Source organism: Equus quagga, chromosome 14, assembly GCF_021613505.1.
Source record: "Equus quagga isolate Etosha38 chromosome 14, UCLA_HA_Equagga_1.0, whole genome shotgun sequence".
NCBI classification, from domain to species: Eukaryota; Metazoa; Chordata; class Mammalia; order Perissodactyla; family Equidae; genus Equus; species Equus quagga.
The window spans coordinates 1,427,024-1,454,424 of NC_060280.1; the positions used below are offsets into that span (position 1 = coordinate 1,427,024).

General features: G+C 37.6%; 1 protein-coding gene across 3 annotated transcripts in view; it reads left to right on the forward strand.

The window, feature by feature from the left end:
- The window catches only part of DCDC1 (doublecortin domain containing 1), a 427,916-nt gene that overhangs the window by 77,956 nt on the left and 322,559 nt on the right, over positions 1–27,401 (forward strand). For 2 of the 3 annotated variants that reach the window (XM_046637833.1, XM_046637832.1), the window contains one exon: positions 18,516–18,682. In XM_046637833.1, the coding sequence (XP_046493789.1) occupies positions 18,516–18,682 (167 nt within the window). Of the gene's footprint in view, positions 1–18,515; positions 18,683–27,401 lie in introns of those variants that run through there. The other variant, XM_046637834.1, reaches the window with a different exon arrangement.

Genomic DNA, 27,401 nt, shown 5'->3' on the forward strand with positions numbered 1-27,401 from the left:
AGTGTGAGCTGACACGGATGGAAGTCGACTGGAGTTTCGAGCCAGTGGGGCTTCCTTTAAGTGAGGCACAGGAGGAAGGGAAACTCCCACACTCAGTCATGCAAGACGGGGTGTGCACCCTTCTGGGGAGGGAGCCCCAATGCAGCAGCCAAGCTAAGGGCTTTTTTCTCTACTGCCAAAGGATAGAATTCTACTCCTATGCTGTTGGCCTCCTTTGCCCAGGAAAAAGCACATATTCACCAGCCAAACTTCCATGCATACTGACATCATTCTTCCGCTCACTGATCCTGTGCAAGCTATTTGGTGTGGAGGAGCACGTCACAGTGCAGAGCTGTTACACAGACAGTGTCAGATTTTGATGCAGCTGTTTAATAACACTCTCATTCCCCCAACATTGCCCGACTTTTTGTTCTCTTAACTTCTGTGGCTTAGTCATTACCTTATGATGAACCAGAGGAGTCGCTCTCCCTCTTGAGAAAGGAGATCCTCAGTCTCTTAGGACTTTTGTGAGGCTGCTGTTCCATAACTAAATCCTGCTCCTTTGTGGATCCTTCTAGATCACAGTGGGCAGTGTAAAATTTACCCCAGAAGATTCTGAGATGACTTAGAATAGTGTATTAATTAAATTGACTACAAGGCTGTGCTATGAAACATTGAACATTCACTTCCTATCCCATTTCCTACCCCAAATTATGCCCAGCAACACTGTCCAAAATAGCTATCTGTTCTCTAACAGATTCTCCAGAGATTCTTCAATGAGATCCATTGACAGGATTAACATGTTTCAATCACAAAATTCCAATAACGTAGAGATAACTCAAATTTTAGTGTTAACTCTTTCCATTATCAAATTTTTGTAGAGAAATTAAATTCAAAAAATAAAATCCCAAAGAAATTAAAATCCGGAATTTTTAAGTCCACACAGAAGTGAATTCCAAAATCAAATAATCTTACCTTTATGAGTTAAAATCTGATAAAAGTTCCAACTCCTCAAGTTAAAATGGAAATAAAGTCCTGCTCAATTTTTATTCTTCCCTGTGTCAGCCCATTGGCTTCTGGCTCCTGGAGTGGATGTCATCCCTCAGGACCTCAGAAGCTGAACTGGGTCTATACCAACTTTCTCAAGTGCCTACTTCCAACCAAATAAAAAGATGATCCCAACATCAGCCTCACACCCAGCATGTTTGGGACAGAAGCCAATCCCTGTTTCTAACGTGGCCATTCCAAGTGAAATGATGTTTCCAAGAGCCTATGTTTGGCATGATCCAGATCACGTGACTATTGCTAAGACCATAGCAGAGACTAAGTGAAGGAAGGCAGAGAAGAGAAAATGTTCTTTGTGTCAGTCTTTTCAAGATGCCAATTGATCTGTGCTGTTGAGTAGAGTCTATGACCTGTGACATAACTCATTGGGAAGCCATCGCTCATCAAGGCATTAATTATAGTGTTAGGTATTTGATATATCTTGAGGGAAAAGTTGACCAGTGCACACTGTCTCCTCTCTCAGAGAGGCTGCAGGAAGTGTTGGTTAAGTACTCTGATTTTGGAGCAGGAGTTCAAATTCCAGGTATACCACTTATTGAATGACCTTGGACAAGTTATTTAGTTTCTCTGAGAGTCAGTTCCCTCATCTGTAAAATAGGAATTACAGTATTTACCTTAATAGGTTGTTGTAAGGATTAAGTGAGTTATATGCAGAGTCCTCAACAAGTGCCTGATACTTGGGAAGCATTATATTATGTTATCATCATTACTGCTGCTAATATTCCTATTAATATTCTCAAAAAGGGTGCTGGCATGTTGCATTCTTGCAACATTGGGAGAGTCACACTTGTGGCAGGCTCAGGTGTGAAGACTTGTCGAGGTATTGTTCTTTCCCTTTGTAATGTATTCCAAACATCTTATGCTCTTCTCCCTATGAGTCTTGCGTTTCTGGATCCTGTGCTGAACTGACGGTGGGCTCTATCTGGTGGTATAGCATTCACTTTGTCTTGGGAGCAGTATTTTCAATGCTGGGTCACAGTGGCTGCTGTAACAGCCTCTAGCCATGAAATTGTTTAAGACTAAGAAACCTGCTTCATGGGCACAGCTTCCCCCTCATCTCCACATTGGTTCCAACTGGAGAAGAACTTTTGGTGGATTTCTGAATTGAACCAGCTGTTAGTGTTTCTGGGGCTCATGCTCTTAGGTGCCCAGTGAGGACCAACACTACTGCTATTTCCTCTTGAAGACATGGTCTTTCCTCAGTTTTTTTTTTTTTTCCGTTTTTTTTTTTTTCCCCTCAGTTTTTGAATGCTCCTTGTCTTGAGTTCACCGGTCCACCTGGCACTCTTTTTCTGCCATATTTGGGATTTGCCTCTCCTGTACGTTCCTTTCAGAAGAAGCCCCTTCTCTAACAGGCTGGGGCTGTGTTGTCTGCTGCACTTGAGGACCTGCTTTTCTTTTACTTTCTCATCCATACTTGTGTTTTTCTGACATATTCCTCTTGATGTTTTTCTTGCAGGGACTCTCATAGTGAGAGAGATGAAGTCAATAAATTCCAAGTTCGTCAATAGTGTCCTTTGTTCAAACCAGTCTTATCCATTTTCACCTCCCTGGGTTAAATAATCCTACCTAGGATGTATTTTCCCACAGTCTGACATCTAATTTAGATCTGGGCTCCTTGAGCGATTATTGTTCCGCCTGCATCCCTGTAATATAATTCATCTTGCCTTGGCCTTTTCTTAATCTTAGGCCCATAAAATTTTGGAATTCACCAAATACATTTTTTTAATATTTTATACTAATCTTCCTAGTATTCCCTTCTCCAGTTTGTTCAGATTTTACATGCACTCTTTGTCTAAGTGTCCCATCCTCACAGAGGTTGGCTCATTGCTCTTCCTGTCACCCTGTCTGTGACATAAATGCCACTTCTTCACCGTGCTGGAATTCTGCCTCCTCTGGGGGTTGTGCTGAGTTCGCTGTCCATGTCTTACCTGTACTGCTCTTCAGGGTTCACGGGGCCCCAGGTACTGTTTCTGATTTTGTGACAGTTAAAACATCTTCCCCTTTAATAAGAACCTCGTTAAGAGTAATTAGGCTTGGATGTACCTCGTGCCCCCTCCAGGCCTCAGTTTCTCTTTTTCTTTCTCTCAAATGTGTGTGCTCAGGTTCGAGGCTTACCTTTTTCTCAGGAGACCTCTTTCCTCCTCCAGCTCAATGAGCCTGTCCCCTTGATTTTCGTGCACACTCTGTGCTGTTCTGAGATGGGAGTGTGTTTCACAATCACTTCACTTCCTCCTTGATTCCCTCTGCAATCTGATTCATAGGTTTGTAATACTTTCTTTGAGTTGTTTCTTTACCTTGACTGAAGAAGACAGCATTCTTTTCATAATAAATCTGCCGCTTTTCTGTAGGTGAAGCCACAATTTGGGTTTCTGAAATTTAGAACCATGGTCAAAATTTATGTGATAAATAAATTTAGAGCCAACTTGAATTTATGGAGGTTTTGTTAAAAGCTTGTGGATAGGCCACATGAACTGAAGGATAGCTTGTCCACAGTTTCTTTTTGGCCCAGAATGCAGCTCAAAATAACAGAATGAAGGCCAGTGTTTGAGGCAAGGACTTAGTCTGCCTGTCTAGTCCTGGGACTAACAATTCAGAGAGCACCACCCTGCAACGTGTGTAGGACTCAATCGCCATTATACCTTGAAGTCTTGGCCTGCAGACTTAGCTGCAAAACACAGAAAGTGTGTGAATAAACCTTCTAATGCCTGAGTGACCTAATCCCGACCTCAGACTTGCCTGCGCCCAGGTGAGGTTCGCTGCCTGGTGCAAGCGTGAGCAGCAGCAGCCTGCACAGCATGGCAAGCATGACTGCCCAGGGGTGCTGAGGCCCCCACAGCCCTCCTCAGTGGACTAAAGCCACCACCCCCCACTGCCAACCCCCACTCCCTCCATGACTGGCATTTTCTGAAGGCCCAGGCTGTTGGAAAATAATCCCAGCTGCGTTTACTTGCTGTGACCCATCAAGCTCAAAATTCTACATAGCCCTTGCTTATTATGAAATTTCAGGCCAATCTCCCTATTCTCTGTGGAGAGGCTCTTCAGTCAACACACAGCTACAAAACTGTAGATTCAACTACATGACTCAGTATAAGCTGCCAAACACCACCACAAACAGACACACAAAGACCCACACAGTCCTTGTGTGTTAAAGTGCCATCGGAGCGTGAAGCCACCTAGTCAAGGCCCCCTGTGAATCTCAGTGTCTTTGTGTTATTTGCTCTCCACAATTACTTCTTATGCATTTCTCAAGGTTCCTGACCAACTTGTTCCTGTAGGTATGCACTTTCCTGAGTTTTGTGAGACTTTCTAGCAAATTATTGAACCTGAGGAGGTAGTGGGAACCAGAGAATCATAAGCAGTGGGTCAGAAGTGAGGGCAGGCTTGTGGAGTTCTGTGCCCTTGACCTTCAGTTTGATAAACTCCTTGCATTGGAGGACTGATACCCCCAATTTCAAAACTTACTACAAGTAAAGCTACAGTAATTAAAACAGTGTGGTGCCTGAATTAGCAGAGACATATAGACCTATGGAATAGAATAAGAGTGCAGAGATAAACCAATACATCTATAGCCAGTTGACTTTCAACAAGGATGCCAGGACCATTCAATGAGAAATGAATATTCTCTTCAACAAATGGTGCTGGCATAACTGGATATCCACATGTAAAAGATTGATGTTGGACCCCTACCTCACACCATATACAAAACTTAACTCAAAATGAATCAACAACCTAACTATAAGAGCTAAAAGCATAAAACTCTTCCAAAAAGACACAGGGGTAAATCTTCATGACCTTAGATTTGGCAATGGATTCTTATATATGACATTGGAAGTATGAGCAACAAAAGAAAAAAACGGGTAAATTGGACTTCATCAAGTTAAAAAAATTTTCTCTATCAAAGGACATTATCAAGAAAGTGAAAAGAATCTACAGAATGGGAGAAAATATTTGCAAATCATGTTTCTGATAAAGGTTTAATATTAAGAATATTAAAAAAACTCTTAGACTCAACCACAAAAAGACAAACAACCCAATTAAAAAATGGGCAAAGGAGTTGAATAGATATTTCTCCAAAGAAGATATGCAAATGGCCAACAAATACATCAACATCTTTAGTCACTAGGGAAATGCAAATCAAAACCACAATGAAGTACCACTGCACACACACTAGCGATGACTGTGAAATAAAAATCACCCCCCCCACACACACACATATACACAGCCAAAATGGAAAATAACAAGTGTTGGTGAAGACATGGAGAAATCAGAACCCTTGGATATTGCTTGTGGGAATGTAAACTGGTACAGCCACTTTGGAAAACAATGTAATGGTTCCTCCAAAAGGTAAACATAGAATTACTGTGTGGCCCTGCTATTCTATTCCTAGATAAATATTCCAAAAGAATTGAAAACAGGTAAACAAATACATGTACACGCATGTTTATAGCAGCACTATGGATAATAGCCAAAAGCTGGAAACCAAATGTCTATGAAAAGATGAATGCAGAAACACATTGTCGTATATACATTCAATGGGATATTATGCAGCCATGAAAAAGAATGAAGTACTGATAATGCTACCACATGCAGGAACCTTGAAAACATTATGCTAAGTGAGAAAAGCCAAATACAAAGGGTACCGTATTGTATAATTCCTTTTATGTGCACCATCCAGAATTGATGAATCCATACAGACAGAATGCAGGTTGGTGTTTGCCAGGGCCCGGGGGAGAGGAGAATGGGGAAAACTGCTTAATGTGTAAGGGGTTTTACTGTGAAGTGGTGGAAATATTCTGGAACTACATAGAGGTGGTGATTGCACATTGAATGTACTAAATGCCACTGATTTCTTCACTTTAAAATGGTTGGTCTTATGTTATGTGAATTTCACCTCAATAATTATTAAAAGAAAAAAAGAGACAAGTGGAGCAGAAGAGGTTTGCCCCAGTTGTCTCAGAGGTCATCCTAGATCAGCTGACAGCCAGCTGATGCCAAGACCAGAGAGCAAGCCCAGCCAGACCAGCAGAACCACCCAGCTAATTTGCAGACTCATGAGCTAAATTAGTGCTTATTGTTTTATGCTTCTGTGTTTTGAGGTGTTTGTTATATGGCATTATTGTGGCAATAGATACCTAATAGTTAGCTATTTGTACTTCATAAATATTGTCACATTATCTTTACTCACTAGTTAGACCACTAAATTCTTTTCCTAAATCTTAATCCTTTGTGTAGCCAAAGAGTAATCGTCCTAAAATATCCGTAACTTTTTTTTTTTTTGCTCAAAACTTTACATTTGAAGAAGCTTTCACTCTCTGTATCCTGTCATTCAAGAACCTTCATTATGTGGTCTTGCCCTACCCAACCACCATAATCACCCACATCTCACAACTCCCCACATACACCCTGTCATAGCCAGATCTGTCCCTCCAGGCGGTGCGGTGGCCCGTGCTGGGCCCGGCTTCCTTACCTTCGTTTATGCTATTTTATGCCCACTCAATAATCTCTCTATTCTTCTCCATTTATTCGAAGTTCAGCAATTTGCATCAGTCAGGGTATATTATATTATTTTGTGGTAACAGATGACTCCACACCTTTCCGTGACTTACACAAAGGTGTGTTTTTCACTCATTCTGCATATCATTGTGGGTTGATTGCACCTGCACTAGCTTATGTCAAAGCAAATCACATGCATCTCCTTAATTCAACCGTGTGGGAACTATAATCCTTCCAGCAAAGGGTGTTGTGGGTCACATGACGAGGGCTGACGTGAATAACGTGGGAAGTAGGATTTTCCTTCAGGGAAGGCAGCAAATATTTTGAGTAATAATGGAATACACAACACTGTCTGTTTTCCAAAATCTGTATTAGTTATCAGTTGCTGTGTAACAAATTACCCAAAACTTAGCAACTTAAAGCAACGAACATGTGTTATCTCAGTGTTGGTGGGTCAGGAGTTCAGGTGTAGCTTAGCTGGGCATTCTGACTCTGGGTCGCTCACAAAGCTTCAATCAAGGTGTCAGCTTGCACAGTTTTATGCACAGTTTTAAAATATTACTCAAATCCCACTCTGTTTTGTTTACTAATACCTCCTTTTTATTAACTTCTTTTGATACCATATGTCTGCACCATATGTCATAAGGCTTGTTTATATAATATGTCTGTTTTGTGTTTAAGACTTATCTTTCTAACTAAAGAGCGATTTTTTTCTTATATTTTAAAAAAAAGACTCTAACAATCTCCTAATATCTACCATCAGACTGGGCATATAGTAGGCCTTCAAAAAAATCAATATTCATACAAATAATTATGAAGCATAATTTTTATATTATAGTATCTGCAAATAGTAAGTGATGAAAAATACTTTTAAAATGAATTAAAATTCAAAAAGATTCTTTGTTGAATTGGATTTGCAACCAATTGCCCGCTATTAACTACTTTTTGTTGGTGGTTCTCACTGATGCGGCTTGATGACTCACCACCCGCTCTGAGTAGTATCGTGCCATAGTCCATGGACCTCTCAAAGCTGGAAGATTCTCGCCTAGCGCAGTATAAAGACAAATAATAATGATATTTCTTGATATCTATTTCAGCATTGTTGATTGATTTTCTTTGGATCTCAGCATCAGACGCATCTTTGGTCACCTCCAAAATCTCACTTTGTGGTGAATCTCCTCCAAATCATCTCCAACAAGTGTCCATCCAGTCGCTACTTGTTCCATTTCTGACAGCTATAATTTCTTCAAAAAAAATCCATCTTATAGCTAATTGAAATCTATTCTTTTAAACATTTACCATTGGTCTTGATTTTGTCTTCCAGACAAAATAGAAATTCATTTCTAGTCTATGACTGCCTTTCAAATAGATGGACCTGTATGATTTAAATACTTTCCAGGTTAGACATCCCTCATCTCTCCAACTATTTCTCTGGCTCCTCACCATCCTGGTCACTCTTCTCTGTTATGTCTAGTTTTTTGGTCTTCCTCCGGATGGGACCCCACATTGTATATAATTTTCCAGGTCAGTCGATGATGAGAAAAGCAGCCCCACCTCCTCTTTCTGTTCAGGTCATGATATAACCTACAATTGCATTGTTATTTCTATCAGATACATGATATCTCTGACCTAAATTGAACTTAAAGTTAATTAAAGCCCCCGAGTTTTTCTCACAATTTGCTTTTTTTTTTTTTTCTGAGGAAGATCTGCCCTGAGCTAACAGCTGTGCCAATCTTCCTCTATTTTGTATGTGGGATGCCGCCACAGCATGGCCACAGACAAGTGTTGTAGGTCTGTGCCCAGGAACCGAACCTGGCCACTGAAGTGGAGCATGCCAAACCTAACCACTAGGCCAAGGGGCCGGGCCCACAATTTGCTTTTAAGCTACCTCATCCACATGCTGTACTTGTACTACTGATTTTTTAGATGTGTGAACAGAACTTTATATGTTGATTCCTACTAAATTTCTACTTACGAAGTTTTTATTTAGTAGTTTAGCCTTGCAAGATCTTTCAGATATATAATCTATCACCCAGGGATTAACAGTTTCTCCCATCATTATTTTCACTTGTAAATTTGGTGAGAATACCACCTTTGACAACGTCCAAGTTGTTGATTAAAGTATTGACCACGCCATGGTTAGGAGCAGAGATCTTTAGCATGTAGTAGAGTCCCTGCTTCGGGTTTCTATCGTCTTCCAGGGCTATGGCTGTTCACTTAGTTGGGAATCTACAAACTCACCCACCTCCACCTGAGACACAAGTCTTCTAATTGCAACCCTCTAGCAACACCATTTTAAAAAGTTATTTTAGCCCATCATAACTTGTCGTTCTGAACCAGTCCTTCAGCCTTCACCGTGGCCTGAAGGGCCTTCATGAGTTGGTCCCCACCCAACTTCTCTGCCTTCACTAACGGCTACTGACCCCTGCATCTCTGCACTCAAGTCGCTTTGTTTGTCTGTTTCTGTTTCTCACACTCATGCCCCAGTACCTTACCATGTAACGTTTCCTCTGCTTGGACTCTCTCTCACCCTGTCCTCCTTCCAAGCTAGTGCCTACTCATCTGAAGGCCTTATTTTAAATATTTCTTCTTCTGAAAAGCTCCCCTGACAGCACCTGTTCCTATCTGATTTTGCTCCCGTGTCTAGGATAGGTATCCCTGTTACATTAATGGCAGCCTGTATATGGTAATCATCACAATTGTAATTACTAAAGCTGCTTGGGGAGTTGTTTTTTAATATCTACCTGTCCTCTAGACTCTAAGCTCCATGAGAACAGAGATTTTGTAGTCTTCTCTGTATTCCCATGTTTAACCCAGGGCTGAATAACATAGAGCAGATACCCTAAAGTGATATAAAAATTAGTGATGCTGCCCTTCTCTGGGAAGCACTGTACTTAGATTCCTTTTGATGTAAATGGAAAATTCAGACACTGAGAGAGTCTCTAGTCACAATGCTTCCCTCTCCCTTAATGCCCTACAAATGCCCGGTATGACCCCTGCACTGCTAGTACTGCCCCTTCTTTGCTAAATGGAATTCTGCAGGGGTCCAGATGGTTTGGGCCCCTAAATGGCACTGCTTTCTTAGCTAAGAGTGGGTCGTTCAGAAGGGCACATACCTGCAGCCTGCAGTCAGGCCCCAGACAGGGACCACTGGGTCTGTGTGTGTGCTCATTCAGATTCCCTTTATTACTTTCTCCAGGAAAGAAACTGTGAGCCGAGGCAGCATCTGCACATGACGTTTTTTACCTTGTTTTGGTGACATATTTCTCTATCGTTTTTAAGTAGAAACATCAGAAGAAAGCAATCACGGATCCTAAATAGAGGACTTAAACAGGAGGTTTGCAGACATTATCTCCTACCTGGTTGCATGTATACTCGTTTATCTTGGGAAGGGGCACACAGATTTAGCAGTACCTTGCTTAAAGACCAAAGATGGTAGCCACAGTGTATTGGGACCTGCTTCTCACTGGAAGAAATAGTGGTTATATGCAGGTGTTAGAGATTTCAAGAGTCTCCCTCTCTGCTCATTAAATATTTGTTTAATAAGTGAATTGCCGCATGTTGGGTCCTAAGGATTACTGTTTATTTTTCTAAAAGTTCGAAAAGCATTCATTTTATAATCTGTTCTAGAACTTTGCTGGGAATTAAGTTCAAATTGATGACTAAACTGTCTTCTTTAAAATTAAGTACATTTGCCTCTCTTCAATTTTGGCATCCCTCTCCCATTTACCTTTATTTCTCAAATTCTAAGAAATGTGAAAACTTCTATCTCTTGCTGAAGAGGGTTGCCAAATACTGGTGGGTGTTAATCAGGCCTCAAATCTCTCTCGGGCGAATGGGGATATACAAAGGCAGCCAGGTAAGAGCACTTTAGTGCAGGAAGGGTGTGGCTCGGGAGGAGTCTTAAGACCTTCCTTGGGACTATGCCCCGGGCTTCCTAGACACAGCCTCCAGCACCTCCTAGTGCCATCCACACATCCGACATGGGCGACTCTTGTTGCTTGGACAAAAGCAGAAAGTGCTAACCATCAATGGTTTATATTTCTACTGTGGCTCTACAGAGAATATTAAGAATTGTGTTAAGGCTAGATTACAAACAAGTGTTTTTAGCAGCAGTGGGAGAACTCCCATGATAACTGGATCACTGTCATCTTTTATTAAATGCAGGAATGCACAATTGTGTGATAGGAGCAATCACAAAGCAGTCCAATCTACTCAAGACTCTTTAATATCTGTCAGAAATCCCCTTTTGAAGTCTTTAAAACAGAGACTCTCTTTTATATTCATGAAGATATGATCATCACCCCGAGGTTTTGTTGGGCTAAACGTGCTTCAGTGTTTATGTGATTTTGTTAACAAGTCCTTGCTCTTTCCCTCTTCTCCTAGAGTTTGTCTTTCTAGCTTCTGGTTTTTGTGTCTCTTATTTCTCAGTCTTTGAACTCTAACACCAAAAATCTTACTCTGACTCTAATGACTTGTCCATGATCCTAGAAGTTTGTTATAAAAAACATTATAATAAGTCCAATTACCAATGAAAACAAATAGCCTAATTGTTACTACCTGTTATAAAACGTTTTCTTACAAAGTTCTCCATGTGAAAGAACGTGACTCGGCAGAGGTTGGTCTCCGTCCCCCTGGGAGTCTTTAGAGGGCAGCGGATAGTAGACAACACTGTGCAATATGCTCATTATAGGAGATCCTACTTTTGTGAAACAAACATGGAGAAATAAATGTCAAAAGGAAAACCTCCATTATAATTGCTGAAACTATTAAGACTTTTTAGTTTATGACATTTAAAATATACATTTTTCATGACATATATATTTTTTACATCCTAAATAAAATATTTACGGGTAAGTAATATGTTGACTTAGCATTTACATCCAAGGAGACCAAAACAGCTTACCCACATTATCTGACTCCTAGGTCTCTCTAAATTAGGTATTTTGTGCCAGGCATTATTATTATTCCTGCTTTTGAGACTGAAGAAAAGAAAGAAAGAAAAAAAGAAAAAGATCCAGCTGAATTAAAAAAATTTGTGTTAGTTATAACTTTATAACCAAATAGTAGAGTTTTGAGACATTTTACAATTAGCTTGCTTTTGAATGTCACCTACATACCTGAGTCTTTGTATATTTGATTTGTTCCAAAGTTTTACTACGTTTTCTATTGCATCTTTTCCTTCTGGATCAAAAGTTAATTGGTGCCTCAGTTAACACCATTTGGGTTAAACTTTCCTGAATAGTAATAAAAATAAAAAATAATAATGTAAAAAAAAGTGTTAGTTTTTACAGCAAGCAATTATATAATGACATTTCTAAAGGCCTTTACTTCTAATTTTTGTTGGTTTTATTTATTGAGTTCCCTGCAATGTGCTCTCCAAAACTAACTCTAAGATAATAATTTAAATTTTTGTACAGAGCTTGAAAGTTTACATACATAGCAGGTCATACATTTTTAGCTATTACGTATTAGTATAGACCATACTCACGTAAAAATAGATTGATATAGTTAGTTCTCAACTTTTCTTTAAGTAACCTTAAAGTTGTATATATTTCAATTAAATTATTTTGCATTATTACTAAATATCAAATACTTTAGATGCCCAAGAAATTGAGTTCACATAATACTTGTATTTTCAAAGACATACACACTATTACTTTTGTTGAGGCTAAAGGCAAGACTCAGACAATGGAATCCCAGCGTATTTCTACTCCCATAAACCACGTTATTTAAATAAATGAATTGTGTATGCTGACCTGTTCTACCAATGTGCTACTGGGGGAGTATGAAAAAGAGATGTGCATGGTGGTGGAAGTAGAAAGAGGCATAAAGCGCATTGGAAAACTACCAAATGTCCCCTGCAAATGGGCCCTATTCAGAATCAGTAAGCGTGTGATGAGTGAAGTGGTTTTGAATATCGCCTTTAGATTCCATGCTGTTACAAGGCCAGCCCTGAACATGGCAACTCTTATTTCCACACACAGTACCTCTTCACTCTCAATTTAACCCCAAAATCTGATGAACCCATTACTCCATACTTGATTTCATGGAACAAGGAGTAGATATAGTTACAAATGATCAATCACCAGCCGTGAAGCGAAGCGGCAAGGCATTAACAATTCACACCCGCTCGGTCCACCGGCTCAGCAGAAGATGTGCCAGCATATTTAATGCACAGCTACTTCGTTCCGTTTAAGAAAAGGCAGGACTCGAGCTGCATTTTCAAAACGGAGACGACTTCCTAAGATTTCCTACTTCCTGCGTCCCAATGTCAACCTTCACCCACGTATCAGCAATTAAAATAACCAGGTGCTCTGTGAAGGTCACCATGTCTAAGTGAAATTTTACTCAGGTAAAAACAATATGACCTATGAAATTCTTCCCCCCAGTGCGTCCCTGTTCTGTTTGATCCTATCATACAAATCAATGCCTCTTGCAGCAGTGTTGTAACACTGTAGACCCCGTAGGCAACATCCGTCAGTTTAATAGGATCACTGAGGACTGAAGCCGCTGTGAAAGATTGCTCTAAGTGTAGCAATCGTGTGCTTGTCATTTGGTTCAGTGGAGGAAAAGTCCAAATTTGGGTAGGCATTGGTATTTAAGCAAATGACTGCTAAATCTTTTCTCATAAGTACCTTAGGGACAATAAGATTTGACATATAGCATGTAAACAAAAGTACACAGCAGCTGTTAGTTTAGTTTTGTTTGAATAAAAATATAGTGATATAAACCGAGCAACGTAGGAGATAATATGCTCTCCATCATTCAATCTTGCCAGCAGACCATGCTTCTGAGTGGCGTCTGCTTGTTGCTGTGGGACCCGGAGCTCCAGCCCTTACCAATAGCTGGGTATGGAGCATTAACACACACACACCCTGTAACTAGCTCAGATCCTTGCAGGCATACCTCCCTGGTGGGAAGCAGTCAAATCTTAGCATCTTTTAAGAACTCGCTTTATTTCATGCAAAAAAGAGCTTTTAGATCAACTTCATTTTAAAAATAAATGTCGGTTGAATTGGTGGGAAATTTCCAAACGACGTCCTGCTAACAATACTAATTATTGAGTATTTTTGAGGCTGGGGTCTGAAACTTGCTGCCACAGAGTGTATAGAAGTTTCTTTGTAGGCAAGTATGCTCTGGGAGGCCTCTTTTTTTCATAGTTTCATGTACTCTGACAGAAATGTGAAAATTACAATATTGTGTAAATTATTCTGGATATTTAATTGGCATGAATTTTAATTTTTAATTGGAAGCAGGTTATTAAAGCCTTTGATTATTTCCAGGGCTTTTTGACAATATATTAGTAAAAAAAAATCCTCTTTTTAGCTTTCCACTAATAGATTCAAATGTGATATGTAAAGTGTCTCTTTTAATGTAAGATGTTGCTTTTGGAGAGAGATATATATTCCCTAGATGTGGAACTTGACAGAACATTCCAGTCTATATCTACTTGATAAGTTTCGTTAGATTCTGGTTTCTCTTTAGGGGGATTTTTGGCTCCTTGTCAGAAATCCTTGTATTGCTCCCATCATGAGTCCCAAATAAGTTCAAGCTTCTCATCAGTAAAGAAGTGGTTTTTATATAAGGTTCTCTCGAAGCTGAATAGTTTATTTTCTCATGAATAGCATTTGAACTTATTGTGTTTAGAGTTCTTAGAGGGAATTATCTTTATTATTTAAAATAGCTATTTTGACCTTAATCTAATATTCTTGCTCTGTTATTTAAGTTTTATTGTGTTTTCTCCCCCCATAGTTGCATGATTTATGACGGGGTAGGATGAAGCACATAAGGATTTTCCAAGGCTTTTTAATGCCCACCTCTCGCCTTCTCCTGGCAGTTAATGCTTCATTGCCAAATCGTGTTGTTTTCTTTTTGTATTTTTTTCCTCCTTAGTCTTCAAGATAATTTTATAAGGAAAATTAAAATAAAACAATTGTACATATCCTCAATGTGCTCCAAAATTCATATTTATTTATCAAATTTTGATCCCATTTTCATTCGGTCATAGGAAGCTACAGTTTCTAGGAGACTGTGTGTAGTTGGACTCATGGCCCCGAAACTCACCTAAAAGACTGCCTGCAGTATATCTGAAGTGCTGTTTATTCATCCAACAGAACTTTATTGAGCACTGCTTTTACCAAACTAAAAGACACCATGCCATCAAACCCCAAAGGGTTCATGATTTACTGGAGGATGGAAGTGGGAATGGAGGAGGACTAATACAAATCAATAAGGGAAAGTAAAAGTATAAACATGGAGGAGGGAACAATTAGTCCCGCCTAAATAACTTGGGATATTTTGCCAGAGGAGTTAACATCTGATATGGGCATTGAAGGACAAGAACATATTAACAGGTGGAAAAAGGAGGAAGAAGTGCAAAGGAAACAGAACAGCATGAGTGAGAAAAGTATCAGTTGATAGTTATGACATTAATAAAGCTACTACTTTTAATTATGGGATCCATTTACCCATGCTGCTCAGTACTAACTCTGTCCAGTGAAGTTACTCCTTTTGGTCACATGGTCTCTTTACCCAGCATCCTCAGTTTTAACTCCAAACCCTATGAAAGTATTGGATTAATTTCACTTTGCCCTATGGTCATAACTTGACAATAAACAAAATGGCTAAAAAGCTATTATCCACATAACTTTATCTTTCCAGTAATGGAAATGATCCCAGTGGGATGATCGCATTTTAATGATCTATGCATATTGATAAATTTAAGGAATGATTAGTTTCCAAGCCATTTATCTCATTAAAATGTTGAGGACTTGCTTAATGAAATATTGAAATTACAGTAAAGCAAAGTTCTTGTTGCAGTCATGTAAATAGGAGCAATAGATAGAACACGTGTAATAAAGGCCTCACACATCAGAAGAAATGCTGTGGGTAGCTGTGCACACCAATCTTAAAGGAACACGGGATAGTAAGAGCCAGCTCACCTTCTTGATGAGGCCATGTTTCTGAGTAGCAATTTCAAGGAGAAGCTTCAGAATCAGAGGAAGGGAGAACTTTACACAAAAGAGAGGAAACCACTGATTAAGAACATGTACAAGGGGCCGGCTCTGTGGCTGAGTGATTAAGTTCGCGCGCTCCACTGCTGGCGGCCCAGGGTTCGGATCCTGGGCGTGGACATGGCACTGCTCGTCAGGCCACGTTGAGGCAGCGTCCCACATCCCACAACTAGAAGGACCGGCAACTAAGATATGCAACTGTGTACAGGGGGGGTTTGGGGAGAAACAGCAGAAAAAAAAAAAAAAGATTGGCAGCAGTTGTTAGCCCAGGTGCCAATCTTTAAAAAAAAACACGACCAAGTCTTCTTTGGTATTAAAAAATAATTCACACTCATGTTAAAATCTATGGTTGGGGTTGAAAAGTCAACTGACTTGTTTTTTAATCAATTACTGTTATATTTCAAAACTATCATTTTAGGCCAAGGCTTCTTTTTTATGGAGAGTTCTTTAATTCTAACTGACTCATAAATTTTATTTTTTCAATGTATTAAGCTTATTTATACTTCCTTCCTAAGATTTAGGCATATCATTTTCTTATGTTTTCTGTACCTTCCTAGTTAGTGGAAACATTGTTTGTTCTTGGAGTGTGCTTTGTCTTCCTTTTCAAGAATATCATCAAAGTTACTAGTTTGCAGCTTCCCAAAAGAAAGGGCCTGCTAATCCCTGGTTCAGAGGCTAACCTTTATTAGCGCTCTCGTGGTTATAATGAGGACCTGCTTCCAGCAGGGAGATCCTGGAATACTGAAGAGATTATTCAACAAGTTCAGAGCAGATTCTGAAGTCCCTTATAAAACCTGCTTGTGAATGCTGCTTTCTTTGCTTTGCTGTTTCTGGTTTCCATAGTGTTCCTAATTATATAAACCGTGTGGAGCATGGGAGCTATTTTCCGTCCTCCATCAATTCTGACACTGCTTGCGTTTTGATACAATTTGTATTTTTTTTCTAAGCTGTATTTTTTCTTAAATTCTTATGAAGGGTGCAAACTGAAAAAAGTAGAGTTTTGTGTTAGAAGATCTATGAAATTCTTTTTCGGAATCCCTTGGGCTGACATAAAGAACTTGGAAGTTATTTTGTGACAAACATAGATGAATAAGGCTATGAGACTAGAGAATCTGATAAAAATGTTCTCAGGTTTAAATTCAAGATTAAATCTAAACTCTGAATCATTCAACTTTATTACCTTCTCACTTTCCTTAAATTTATTTCAATTTAAGAGCAATTTAGGTAATGCTTTGTCATGTTCAAAAACTGTACTAGTTTGAATGAGTGTACCAACTAAAAGTCTGCAAATTAAAATCCAATACATAGTAATATATGAATGTGATAACAGTTAACCAAAAACACTATGATTCTTAAGCTAGATTTCTTTAGGAAAAATTATAATCAGGATTGATTTATAGTATACATTTTTTGAAAGATTGAAGAGTCATAATTCTAAAATAAGTTTATTTCTCTTTTGCTTTTTATTTATTTTATAATATATGTGATCTTATATTTTTAAAAAGTTTGAGGTATTTGTTATGATCAAACTTATCGAGAAATGCAGTTGTTCCAGGAGCATAAAAGTGGTTTGATATGTGAATTTTAGGAATTAATTTCTCAGGCTGGGTGAGTGAATTTCATGCACACTTCTAAAGGTGTCTAAATAATCATTGGGTCATAATTTCCTTTAAACTTTGTTTATAATAGTCCTAGAAAATCTTAAGCTCTATTTCCAATATTCTCCTTGGTGTTGAATATGTTAGAAAGAATTTGAATTGTGCTTTGGGAGAGAGAGCAGAACTTTGTGCCATAAAACGCATAACTTTTTTACTAAGAGCAAAATTCAGCAGAATACCAGTAGCAAAGGCCATTTGCATAACTCAGCTGCTCAGCAGCTCAGCTGAACCTAATTGTAATTCAATTTCCAGATTGCTATGCTAGGCCTCTCTGCATAAAAAATGCAACATAAAACATAACCAATTCTTGCCTGGTGATCTATCTAATATCCTTTCTAGTAAAAATATGTATCAGAATAAGGTAGCTAAGCCATATAGTTATTTTATATGTTTATTCTGTGTCGCATGTACACGCTTAAGTAAAGACCAAGTAAAAAAAAATGATATCCTTTCATTTTTCTGGGTTCCTAGGATTTTTAAAAATGTCTTTATTTTGGCGTTTCCGAGAGAAATGAAATCTTGAAAAATGTTAGCCAGCTGCCATGTTATTTGACTATTTTACACTAGAAAGACTTTATAAGCTAATCGTGTGAAGATGTGTATAAACGTCTTTCAAGTCCATGCGGATGTTGCAGTATAGGCCCACAAGTAAATACCTTCTATCTGTTTACAGAATGTGTACTGGAACAGCATTCCTAAGTCTTTGACTAGCTTATATCCCAGAAACGTGAAAATAAAAAGGCATGATAAAATGCTTGCTTAAGTTTCTCCCCCGTCTTTTTAAACAGCCTCGCCACACTGTTTTATGGGTTATTTAAGCAGTGGCAGTGAATAGGACGGCTTATCAAGGTGTGGATTATGTTTTATGAATAATTTCCAGATGTGATGTTTTAGGTATACAGACCCCTCTACGGGAAGCTATACGAAGAAACAACATGGGTCTTACAATTTTATCAGGACAATGAAGTAGATTTCAGCAAGGTTGGTTCCAACTCATCTGTGATAAATGAGAAGATAAGGCAATCAGTGCACACCGTGACACTCTGTGCAGCTAGTTAGGCACACTTCAGAACTATTCAGGTGTGCGCACAAAGCTTGTGAGTCTCGCATGGGGGGTGTCTCCATATAAATACATCCTTCATGGTGGCCACTAGTAATGCAGGAATTGCTTCTCTAAGACTTAACCCAGGTCAGATATAAATAATAGATGTTAAGAGTTAGCTCTGGCATTGGGGCTGTGTTCCAGGCAGTGTATTTCCGTTGGGTCAAGATAATTTATTTTCCCTTATTTTCTCTCTAGTTCCTCTGCTTGAAAAATGCCTGCAAAATTCCATCACACCTTTGCGGGGGCCCGTTTGGGTCTCTAAGGGAGAAGGTTTCAGCCCCTCAGGAGCTAAGATGTACCTCCAAGGAGTTCTTTTGGCTTTGTACCAACGATTAAGGTCTGCACAAAAATATTATAAGCAGGTGAGTCATCCCTCTTTAAAAACTGCTTTTTATATGTTTTAAAATGTAGCTGGTTGTTTAGAGGCAATGATTGGCATCGTGTCATAAAAGAACTGCAGTATGTATTTCATGAGCTCAGTGCCCATTAGGAAGCCCAAATGATTCTTCTGTAATCTCAAAGAAACAAGAATGGGCTGAGTGTATGTCTTTTGGTACAAGATGTCATATGTCTCATCTTTTCTTGCTGCAGTCTGTGCAAACTGAAGGCAACTCCTTATGTGGAAATCCATAAACAGTTACTTTAAATAAGAAAATGAGTAGCTCCTAAGGCGTTTGAAACTTTAAAGTTTCAGCCTTCTGTTTTGTTTTATTATTTTTTTCCATATGAAATCAGAATTGCTAATGTACAAGTTGGGCTAAAATATGAGCAGTCGAATTCTGGGAAATTAAATTGTGAATTAACTTCATGTCAAGAGTAACTTACTTTATTTATGCTTATTTAACTTGTATGTTTCAGGACCTGAAAGTGTAGAAATAGAATTAATGGATTTGAGTCAGGTTAAACTAGATTTTGGCCTTTGTCAATTATGCCTTTAATTTCTAAGTATCCATTCCGTAATTGTGAGTGTGTGTGTGTAAAGACTTTGATATTCTAATAACTGCTTACAGGGACTTTGATTCATCTTAAAGTAGAATTGATTATCTTAAAGTGGAATGTTCCATGCCATTTATACAATAAAAATGGAGTCGCCACAGTTTTAGAATTCTCTTTGCCCTTAGTCTTGAGAAGTTAAGCCTACGTTTTACCGCGTTAGATGAGAGCTAGGTTTTACCTCTCTAACTAGGAGGTTCCACTTTGGAACTGGGCTCATTATCTCAGGCCACAGGCTGTGGAAGATGAATGTTTTGAAAGGCTGGTGCTGGTCCTCTCTGGGGCCGGGGGAGGGGCGGCGGGCGTGGGCTCCGTCTCGGTGTTCACACAGCGCCTCCTGCTGTCTGCTTTGGAAGAGAACACCTTGTGTTGACTGGAAGGAATTCTTGGACTAAGGTATCAGAACTAGCAAGAAACATCTTCCCGTGAGAAACTTTTATTCTCAAAAGGTGATTGGCTTGCCGAGTTAATTAATTTCAGTGGATCCAGAAATGTAATTAATAATTATCATAGGTAAGGCTATTTATAATGATAAATATGAAAAAATAATCCAAACTTATTTTCAATCTTTATTAAGCCGATATCAAATTTAAAAACTGGTGTGAAATATATTTCATTGTATTTAGATTAAATTATTTTAACTGAAATATTATTTAACTTTTAGGATATAGTCACATTTTAAACTGGATTATGACCAATTTAATTACAATCATTTATTTGGTATTAAATGGTTTGATTCCACTTATTAGTTTAAAATTATTTAGTGTTAAAGAAAATGTGAGACCATTCTCCAGTGCAAGAACGGGACTGTTTAAATCAAATCTATAAGAAACTTAGTAAGTTTTATTAAAAGGGAGGGTGTTAGAGATGAGAAACAGCTTAGAAAGTAGTTATGGCATGTTTTTTTCTTCTGTTGTCCCAAATGTTTAAAGTCTTAATAGATATAAAGAGTGGTATGAGATTGTTATACGAAATGAGTTCTGTGTATTGTGAGAAAAGAAGATACTTTAAGAATTACTGCTTTGATTTTGTTTCTTTATGACTCAAAATTGAGGAAAAATACATTTTATTAAAATAAATATTAAATGTGAAATGAACAAAAATTAACATTTTTAGCGTCTCTAGATGTCTGAGCATGTGAAATTGCCTGTATCATCAACATTATGACTTTTAATATTATGCCAAATTTAGGAATATTTAAAAATCTAGGCTCATTGCCCTTCCTAACTAAACCCATTTCCTTTCGCTCAGTTGTAATAACTTAAAGATTTTCACTCAACAGTTTTATGATACTTGCTTAAGTTTTATTTTAAAATATAAAGATGAAGAAAAAGACATGGAAATTTGTCTATTATGTATTTCCATGTAAATTTCTGTCTCTTTCAGGCCAGCTCGTTTACATGTAGTCTTGAGTCTCTTTTATATTGTTACATCATGACTTACTTCACAATGATTTGCAGTGTTTGGAGCAGTCACTGTAGTGTGCTGTTAACAGGTCATCAGTGGTTGGGTGTTAAGCCTGGCAATAGCTTTATCTGTGAGTAGGATTTCTTAGCAGATACCCCTCTTCACATTCATGAACTCTATTTGAACTTCATTTGCTTCATTTGACCTTAAGGATAGCCTTTTTTATTTAGTTTTATATAAGGTTGTGTTAAAGAATCATTAGATATGTAAAAGGAGATGGCTGATGATTCCTGTTTCCTTAACACATCTAAGCTCGTAAATTATAGGGTTATATGAACTCTTGATATTATTTCCATTCATCCCACTTCTGAGATCATATATAAAATTGACAGTTTTGCTTTGCTGGGATTCTGTCAAAAGACCGTAGACTTTAAATTGATGTTCTGGAGTTCCCAGAGGAAATTTCTTTTAAATAAATTATGATAATATAGCTTTAAAAGAAAAGTCAGAACTACTGGCTTTATGTTTATGAACTTATTCATTTTTCAATTTTTAACTTTAACTTGGCTATAGCATGCAACTGAATTGAGCCCACTGCGTTAGTGTGCTCTGTAGTATACACTGATTCGTGTATATAAAGTGAGATACTATATTTAGGAGAGCATAAAGTCACTTAGTCATACATTTATCACATTTATTTCCTTAAAAGTGGAAACATCTTAGAAATTCCTCAGAGCTAAGCAGAATCTGTTTAATTGGTAATCTTTGAAGTGGCGTAAACGCGCTCCTATGAAATGCAGTTAACACTTTGAGCGAGGGCTGTTCCGTCTCATTAGCATTCTTGTTGTGTAGTGGGGCTGTTGGTGGGGGTGTTGAAGTAGGAATGCCATTGTGTCGAGTTCCAGTGTTTGGGGACAAACACTGCTGTGGAAGGAACGTGTGAAAAGGCCACAGTCCTGTCAGTGAATGAGGAAGGCTGTGCTTTCTGTGCGCCTCAAGCAGGGAAGCTGTCATTCACGGGCCTAACGCAGCTAAACAGAGGCCAAGACACAAGCCTGCACTACCTTTTAAAATGATATTAGTGATTTTTAAACATGATCTTCTTTATTTATGATCCTACATAGGGCTTTTAGTTGCTGTCAGTAAACAAAATATATGTCAGTCTGTTCAGAAGCTCTGTAGAGATGCATAAAAGTCCGTGGAACTGTGCCAGGAGGCCATATAAATAACGCTTCAGAATGGCTGATCTTAAATACAAATGTGATTCGGGGGAAACATTGATTTCTGGAAACGTCTTCCCAATTTTGATGCTCCTTTGAATAATTTCCCCCCAACCAACAAAATTCCTGGAGCCTTTTACATAGTGAATGCATTGCACTCTTCTTTTAAAATATGGGTTTTAAAAGAGCTCCTAAACACACAGTTCTGATCACTGAAAGCGGTTCACAGTGTGGCTTAGCAGTGGTTATCGCACGGTCGTTTCGGAAACCCAGAGAAAAACAAAGGAAACAAGTGTCTCGCTCTCATGTCCTCACCACCATCTGAATTACGAAGAGGGTCGCAGCCCCTGTGGTGGTGAAGGCATGAAAAAATTGGAAGGAATTTTTAATCTTACTCCTAACTTTCAGCACTTTGGAAAGAAATGACCAACTTTGAAATTGAATTTTAGCTTGCTTGATTACTTAAAAAAAATGAAGAAAGGGAAAAACACTCTCAAATATTTCTTAAAATCTGGCAGTGTTTTTTACACTTCAGCAGTGTATTGAAAAGAAACTGAGGGTTTCTCCTTATGTCTGAAGCTGCAGGGGAATGTTTGATTTCTGTGATTTTAGCTTGGAAATACATATGTGGGCTATTTGTGATAGATCATTACTTAATAAAGTTTGTTGAAAACTATAGTGTTCTGCCTGAGCGATTTAAATTTTGTACGCACATGGTCCTTTTTGTTTATTAATTTAAGGAAAGTGCTTTTTCGAATGCTATTATATACTATTTCTAAATGTTCTGTATTTGATGCATGGGGTTTAAAGATCTTAGATACTAAATTTCTATTTCAAAAATTAGGTTTCACTTTTCAAGCTGGAACTGAACTGTAATTTTATTTGGTGGGCATATAATTAGATGCGGAAATGGTCATGCAACTTCAGCATATATTGGTTTCGCAGTTTAAAATCAAAATGTATTTTATTATTACATTCAACTAACCTCTACCAAAGCACTTAGATTTTGTTAAAAAAATTTTGTAAGTTAATCTTGGTTCACTTTACCCACGCTTTCAATAAGTTTGGCACTTAGATATCAAACTAAAAATAATAATTCTATTCAGAGTAGATCCAGTTCAAAATATGCTGAATTACATTTAGTGCTGACAAAATTGGTTTATTGCAAAAAATATTTTTAAAGGAATCTTCGTATTTTAATTTACCATAAAAGAAGTGTTGAAAGTTTGTCTCTTTAGATCTTAGGTCAATCAAAATCATTTATTGGTCCTAACATTACTGAAGGAATAAGTGTTCCTATTTCGTTTTCTATATATACTTTTATTTTTGGTTTGCCAGCTACTTTTCCCCCCGGCTTTATTGAGATAAAATTGATGTATAACAAGGTGTACAAAGTGATGATTTGATTCACTTACATATTGCAAAATTATTACTATGGCAGAGTTAGTTAATACTCCCATCACCTCACATAATTCTCTTTTCTCTTTTGGGGTGAGAACATTCAAGATCTACTTTCTTATCAACTTTCAAGTATATAATACAGTATTGTTATCTATAGTCACCTACTGTACATTAGCTCCCCATCTATATGTATGTTAAAAATTGGTCTGTTTTCTTGGTTCTTGCCTTCCTGGGGCAATACCCAAAATATTTCAGTTTTGAACTTGTTGATGTCCTTTGAAACCTCGGAACAAAATCTGTAATATATAAACATAACTTACTCTTAAAAACATTAAGATAATGTTGCAGACGTTTCAAAATGAAAACTAATTCTAAAATATTAGGTTGTTCATAGATTTGAAGGGTTGTTGAATTTTTTTCCTGAAACCAAGTTGCATTCTAGTTACTTGAAGTATTTTAAGAACCTTAAACTTGTGTCTTTTTCTAAGTGTCATGCTTTGAGCAGGCCTAACATCAGTTAAATGAAGTGAAAATTGCATTCTTGTCTTGATAGAGATGAAAATGGATTTCTGGTCATGAAATAGATGTAGTTGTCACTTTTTAAAAAAGGTGTCAGCAGTTTGCTTCAGCGAGTAAGGTGCCAATTCAGTATGGCAGTAAACTTGTGATCTGAGCAATCAATAAAATGCTTCAATAACTTCTGCTTCATTACACTTATAATAAGAGGCTATAGATCCACGGCACATAAAATGTTGATAAAGAGGATATGTGAGGACCCACTGTGGCAGTTTACTTGAAAGTACAGTAAGTGCAATATTGCCATCTAGAGTTTGTGCGAAGGTAATTATTACAGAGAGGGAAAAGATGACAATGGGGTAAAACAAGAAATGATATTGAAATACTGTTTATTTTCCATCATTTATCCATGACACAGTTATCTTCATGGAACATTTCATTTGACTTGTCATAAAGCTGTTTAGGTCGGGAGGAAACTTTTTAAATCTGTATTTTTCTCTAATTTTCTTAGAATTATACTACCAAATGTCAGATGTGTGTCTCTGGCTCAAAATTGAACTTTTTACCATGAATACTATTTATTGAATAACTCACTTTGGAAAAAAATGAGTTAAAAATTTTCCTTTTTTTTGCATAATAATTCAGTTATATAAAAACAGAGAGCTTTATTGACATATCAGTTGGGTACCTTTCAATTAAAAATATTATATTTTTTAATGTTAAACACTCTTTCAAAAAATAAGAGCCAATTTGCTTTAAAAATGGTATTTTAAAATAAACATATAGAAAAGCAGACTTTCCTGCTTAAGTGATTATGAACATTTTAATGAAGAGAAAGTTCCATTTGGGGATTGTCTAGGAATATGTCCTCATCTTTAAATCAACACTTTAAAAAGTATTAGTTATCACTTAATTTTTCTTGATTATTTAATTTTATAATTTTTTTGAATGAGCTAATGTGGAAAATACATTTTAAACTAAGCCTTATTGAGCTCTTTCTCCCTCTGAATTTGTGGCTGAGAGTGCCAATTGGGTAATAAAAAATTTTTAAAAATCTGAATTTAAGTGTTTTATGATACTTAATATAAAGTAAACTTAATATGGATTTAGGGAACTTAACAGGGAAAGTTCACTAGTCTGGGAGGTTATCACTTTTGTTCTTCCGTTTATCTGTTTTTCCGTTTGTATAGATAGCTTCTGTACATTTATAGACATAGGCTTCAGATTTCCTTGAGGACGAGAATTTGGCATTAATGTATTAGGAATGCATTTTTTTCTAGTATTATACTACTTAAGTATTTTCTGTTCTCATATGCTTATGTGTGGATGACTTTCATAATTGTAAAAGATGGAAATGATTGTAACAATTTATCTTCCTTTTCTGATCAAAGTTTTATCCTCAAATATCCCTAATATTATATTATCTCTACTTATATTTAAGACCACTCTTTAACTAGATGAAGAGCTCTTATTTTGAAATTTTTAATCGTACTGAGTAGAAAATGTTGCATTTTAAAACCTCCAAATAAGTATGGAATTGTTCTGGTAAAGTAAGTGACCGATTTTCCTTAAATTACTCAACCACCTACAGGTATTATTGCCTATGACTCTTTTGAAATGAGAATAAATTTTATAGAGTTACAGCAGCAAAGTGGAAGAGTGCATTTGATAGATGCCCTGAGCAGTTTCAACACCCACAGGTATTATTTGTAAGAAAACAATCATGTGGAGTCTTCAGCTGGTTAGAGAGGGCACAGCACTCTATCTTCACCTGACATCCTAGCTGTTTCGTCAACATCCCGGGCCCCCTGCCTGCCACCCCTCCTCCCAAAACAATGATGCTCGCGGAGGGGTTTGTGTGAATGGACAAGAATAGCAATGTTTTTTTCCTTCTTTTCCTTGAAGAACTAAAACAGTATTGAAGGCGTATTCTTACAGGGAAGAAAACTATCTTGAGGATTGACTAGTATTTTCTATTCAAATTGATCAATATTGTCAGTGATAGTTAAAATCTTTGATTATTAGGTCTGCCTGCTGATTGATGAAAGGTAGACTCTTAAGTGTCAACCTTTTGAAAATCGTTGCTTTGCTTTTTTAAGAGACGTGTAGTGTTTCCTCTCACCTGGTGTTGATAGCATTAGCTTGAATACACATCACTCACAACAACAAATTGCTGATTTTCAAATAATATACTTCATTATTTGCTTATATTTTCTATATGTAACAAAAGATGGAAATGAATATAACATTAATTTATTGCTCTCTTCAGTCAAATTTTCTCAAGGTAACTATGTCAGAAAGTTAATTTTATGTAATTGCCTAAAAAGTATTCAGCATCCTGTTACATTTTAAAAAGATTTCAAGTTCCTAAACAACCCAATCATGCATGAGAAAAGGATATGGCAAGAATCTGTTTATTGACACAATATATGTCACCAGGAGGTAAATGTTGAAAGTTTCAGAGAAGAGAATAACAGCGTAAATAAAGGCACTGGAAAGATCCTAGTCTTCAGCCTTGGCCGGCCAGGTGAGACGTCTTCTGGAGCTGTCCTGCCCAGTGCACTCTCCCCACGAGGCTTCTAAGTTTAACTTAATTATAATTAAGTAAAATTGAAATATTCAGCTCCTCAGTCTCACTATCCACATTTCAAATGCTCAGTAGCCACATCATCATTGAAAATTCTGTTGGACAGTGCTATTCCTGAAAGAAGAAATTCAGTCTAGATACTCTGATTATACTTCTGGTGCTGGATTTCACGTTCTATGACTAACAAAAATCACAAGAGATCTTTTAACATGATCTGGATTTTATTCAGTGTAGGGTAGAGAAGGTAGTCTAGTCTTCACAAGACAAAATAAATCGTGGAAAAAAAAATCACCTCACACAGGTCACAACCTAGTCACCCGCTAACCAGCAGGTGGACACCATTAGGATCTTCAGTGTCCCTCAGGAGCCCTATAAATAAACTAGACAGTGTGGCATCCTTAGGAACTATGATCCTCCCTCTGAATTAGTCTTACTTTGTTTGGTGGGAAAAGATCCTCCTTCCCTGAAAAAAAATTAGACAACCAAAGAATACAAGCTGGAATGGGGAAGAGCTGAGTTCTCCTGACGTGCTCAGTCTGAGTGCTAACCAGGGGTGAGGGCACAGGAGAACCATCCAGACCTGCCCTGGGAAGCTAGCACTCTTGTTTTGGAGGGAAAGCATCCCCACTGTTAGGAAATGTGCTTATCAGTGTACAATTAAGTGCCAAAAATCTATGGTACAGATTCTATGTATTATGGGAACTTCATTAAAAGAAATATTAAACAAAGATTAAAAATAGAATGAAGCATTTTAAGATTCAAAGGACTTTAGAGTCCTTCTAATCCAGCTTTATTGAAGTATAATTGATAAGTAAAGTTGTGAGATATTTAAATTGGACATCGCGGTGATTTGATACACGTACACATCGCGAGAGGATCCCACCGTCTAGTTGCTTAACATCCATCACCTATAGATTCTTTATTTATTTGGTGAGAACGGTAAGTTCTACTCTCTTA